The 3,589-nt window shown below is 47.2% G+C and overlaps 1 protein-coding gene across 1 annotated transcript; it reads right to left on the bottom strand.

The window, feature by feature from the left end:
- Positions 1–1,128: 1,128 nt before the first annotated feature.
- On the bottom strand, positions 1,129–2,761 carry LOC139673057 (inositol 1,4,5-trisphosphate receptor-interacting protein-like 1). The gene is made up of 2 exons (XM_071558004.1): positions 2,658–2,761; positions 1,129–2,614 (listed from the first exon to the last, which is right to left on the bottom strand). Exons 1-2 carry the CDS (start codon positions 2,759–2,761, stop codon positions 1,129–1,131), a joined length of 1,590 nt encoding a protein of 529 aa, XP_071414105.1.
- Positions 2,762–3,589: the final 828 nt, after the last annotated feature.

Here is a 3,589-nt window from a genome sequence, read left to right as displayed (position 1 = left end):
AAGGGGAGACACTGAGAGAGATTTATCCATGCTTTATTTATAAAATAGTATTATATTAAATACACTATATTTGTGCTATCAGAAATATATAGATATATGTAGCATTAATTCTAAAGAAATATATGAAATAAAAATTATACATTTCTATGCAAAGAATTTCTGGTCAGGTCCAGCACAGAGTGCTCAATACTGGCCTAAAGATCTCCCATCAAGGGATAATGGGAGACACTGTAAGACATTTATCTGTGCTTTATTTATATAGAAAATACTACTATACTAAAGAAATTATCTGTCTGCTATCATAAATATCTAGATATATGTCATATGAACTGTAAATGTATGTATTGAATAAAATTACATATTTCTATCTAAAAAATGTCAGGTAAGGTTCAGCACAATGCTGGCCTAAAGATCTCCCATTAAAGGGTAATAGGAGACACTGTAAGACATTTATCTATGCCTTATTTATATAGACAATACTACTATACTATATAAATAATACTAAAATACTACTCTACATATATAAAGTAATTATATGTCTGCTATCATAAATATCTAGATATATGCCATATGAACTGTAAATATATATATTGAATAAAAATTACATATTTCTATATAAAAAATGCTAGGTAAGGTTCAGCACATTGTGTTCAATGCTGCCATAAAGGTGTCTCCTCAAGGGACAAGGAGAGACACTGTGAGAGATTTATTTGTGCTATATGTATATATAAAACTACTATTGTATTAAATAAATTGTCTGTATTTTACTAGCATGACTATATGGCATATCTATTCTGAAGATATGTCTTAAAAATGTATATGTATTAAATAATTCAGGTCAGGTCCAACATGGTTGATGCAAGCCTGACATCTACAGTGGCCACAATGCCCGTCACAGTGTGAGGGGAAAGGAAGATGAATGTTGTCTTTTTAGTGACCCTGGTCATCACTGGATGCTGTGCTTGGGAGAGTGCTGAGAGGCTGCTGATGGCAGAGTGCTGCTGGCACAGGGTTTTGCCTTCCCTCTCTGTGGCCCACATTCTCCTTTCTTTTTCCCTGCAGTATGAGGTGCTTTTCTGCCATCAGCTGTTGGCCCCACAAGCACAGCTCTGTGAATGAAAAAGTCTTTCAGCGGCCAAAGAGCAGAATTCTTTCAATACAATCTGCCAGTTTACCATAGTTGCTGACTACCCGGTTGTAGGCAACTGGATCCCGGGCCAGGTGATGGAACAGGTTGGGTGGGTCAGTGTTTTGGATATTCAGGGGCAACCTGATCACCTCAGGAAGATGCTGATTGCCCACAATGAAGTGGTCCAGATGTTTCTCCAAAACGGAGCAGAGCAGATCCTGCATGGTGTCTGCCAGCCGGTGCAGGAATTGCCTGCTGCTCCACCGTGACACAGGTACGGTGTTCAGGAGGTGCATCACAATGGTCTTCAGGGTGTAAGTGGAAAAGCCTGTGCCCATCAGAGCACGGGCCAAGAACTGTAGGCATTTGAGGTGCCAGCTGTCACGTGGGGCCTGACTGGTGATGTGCCTGAAGAACTTCACCTCTGCCACAGAGCAGGTCTCAGGCCACATTGTGCTTGGGGTGAAGAGGGCCTCTGTATGCTGGCTGCTCACAAAGATGTCTGAGTCACCTTGCTGCACCCCAAACAGTATCTCAACGCTGAGGCACTCCCTGCCTCTAATCAGCTCTAATTTGCAAGAACGGCTGGAAGGCACCTGCACTAATTGCCAATTGTGTGAATCAGGCAAAGCCCCCCAGGATGCTCTCACCAACTGGTAGAACCAGCGGGCAATTTTCTCCACATCTAGGTAGGATCCAGTGCAGAAGGTGTTTAGGAAGCTGGGCTCTTCATTCTCCCTCTGCTCATTCTCGGAGGGATGTATTAAGCACCGCACATTCTCACCCTGCTGCTGCCCTGTGCAGGTGCACATCTGCTCCACACGGATGCGAAAGTTCCTCCCGGGTATGTGCCGTGAAGTTTCCAGCTCCAGGTGGAAGGTGTGACCTGGGGGAGGAATCAGGGGTACAAGCACACAGTACACAGTGTCTTCCTCACAGGGACTCCAACCTTCAAAGGTGCTGCCCACTCCGATGGCTTCTTGTGGTACTGGGTAGAGATTGTCTGACAAGATGGAATGAAAGACTACTATGAAGTTGTGAATCAAGTCAGTTGTCATCTGACAACCTCTCTCCAGGTCCTCAGTAGGCCACTGTGTGTACCCCTCTAAAATCCTTTCCATGTCAATTTCATCATAATTGTCTTCTTCTACTTCATTTCCATCATCATTGTCACTCTCTGCATTGGCAATATCATTGCCGGCCTCTTCTTCATTTGCATCTACATTGCCAACTTCATTACCATCATCACGGTTGTCTTCCTGCACGATCAGAACATTGTTTTCTCCTTCACTTCTGTCATCATTGTCTTCTTCCTCCTCACCATTGTTGTCTACCTCATGGCTTTGTCTCCTGCAGTGAAAGCACAGCCCCAAGAGCAGCACCAGGACTCCGGCAAGTGCCCACAAGTGCCAGTGCTGCAGGGCAGCCCAGGGCAGGGCTCCCCAGGCGCTGACACTGCGCTCCGGGGGGGCCCTGCTCCAGCTCCTGCAGCAGCCGAGTCATCTCTTGGGTCAGGTGCTTCACTCGCTGCTCCATCTGAACACGAGTGTCCTCATCCAGCCCATCACCCGCCATCTGCGGGTACTGGATGAGGCTTTGCAGGAGCAAGAAAAGGAATATTCTAGCAGCCATGGCCTGTAAGAAGAGAGAGTGAAGGTATGGGGCGGGGCTGGGAGAGACAGACAGAGGACAGAGGAAAGAAAAAAAGGCAGCGAAGCAGCTGGTGGTGAGGGGAATGCAGGTGGGAGCTGCAGGGATCAGAGGGCAGGAAGGAGAGGGACACAGGCAGCTGGCAGACAGCTGGCAAACAGCAATGCCTGTGCCAGTGCCCCTGCAGCAGCAGCACTGTTCCATGCCCGAGGCATTCTGATGAGGGCTTGCCCCTGGATGCAGAGGGAGAACTCAGCCCTGGGGGCAGCACCTCTGCCCCAGCCCTCATCCAGCACAGCCTCACCCCAGTGTGTGCACTCACCGCTTGCCCAGGCTCTACTGGGGCAGCGTTCCCTGCTGGGGCCATTTATAGCAGCCCTCATTGTGACACGACCTCTGCGATGTCACAGACACCGCAGGCATCACAGCCAGGCCAGCTGTGATGCCAGAATATGGTGTGCAATACCATTGGCCAGTAGCAGTCAGCTGCCCTCTGTTCTGACACAGCTCAAGTCAGCTAATAATCCAAGGCCTGCTCTTAAATTGAAGCCTAAATTTAGGTATATGCCTACTTAGACCCAGGACACTGTGATAACTTGCATCTAGGTGAGATGTATGCATGATCTGCCAGTGCACAAAGGTAATGGTGGTTGGTTCACCAGGTACATTGTCCCCATTTACCTCCCCAGCTATCTAAACAGGTTATCATTCTGCTTATGAAGCAGCCATGAGGTGCCAGCATTAGCCCTTGGATGAGGATGTTGTACCTACAGCAGCTCCCAGCACTTGGGAAATGCTCAGTTTTCATAA

Source organism: Pithys albifrons, chromosome 6 (genome assembly GCF_047495875.1).
Source record: "Pithys albifrons albifrons isolate INPA30051 chromosome 6, PitAlb_v1, whole genome shotgun sequence".
In the NCBI taxonomy this organism is placed as follows: domain Eukaryota; kingdom Metazoa; phylum Chordata; class Aves; order Passeriformes; family Thamnophilidae; genus Pithys; species Pithys albifrons.
Note: the sequence above shows the minus strand (reverse complement) of the source record. Positions and strands in the feature narration are given on the sequence as shown.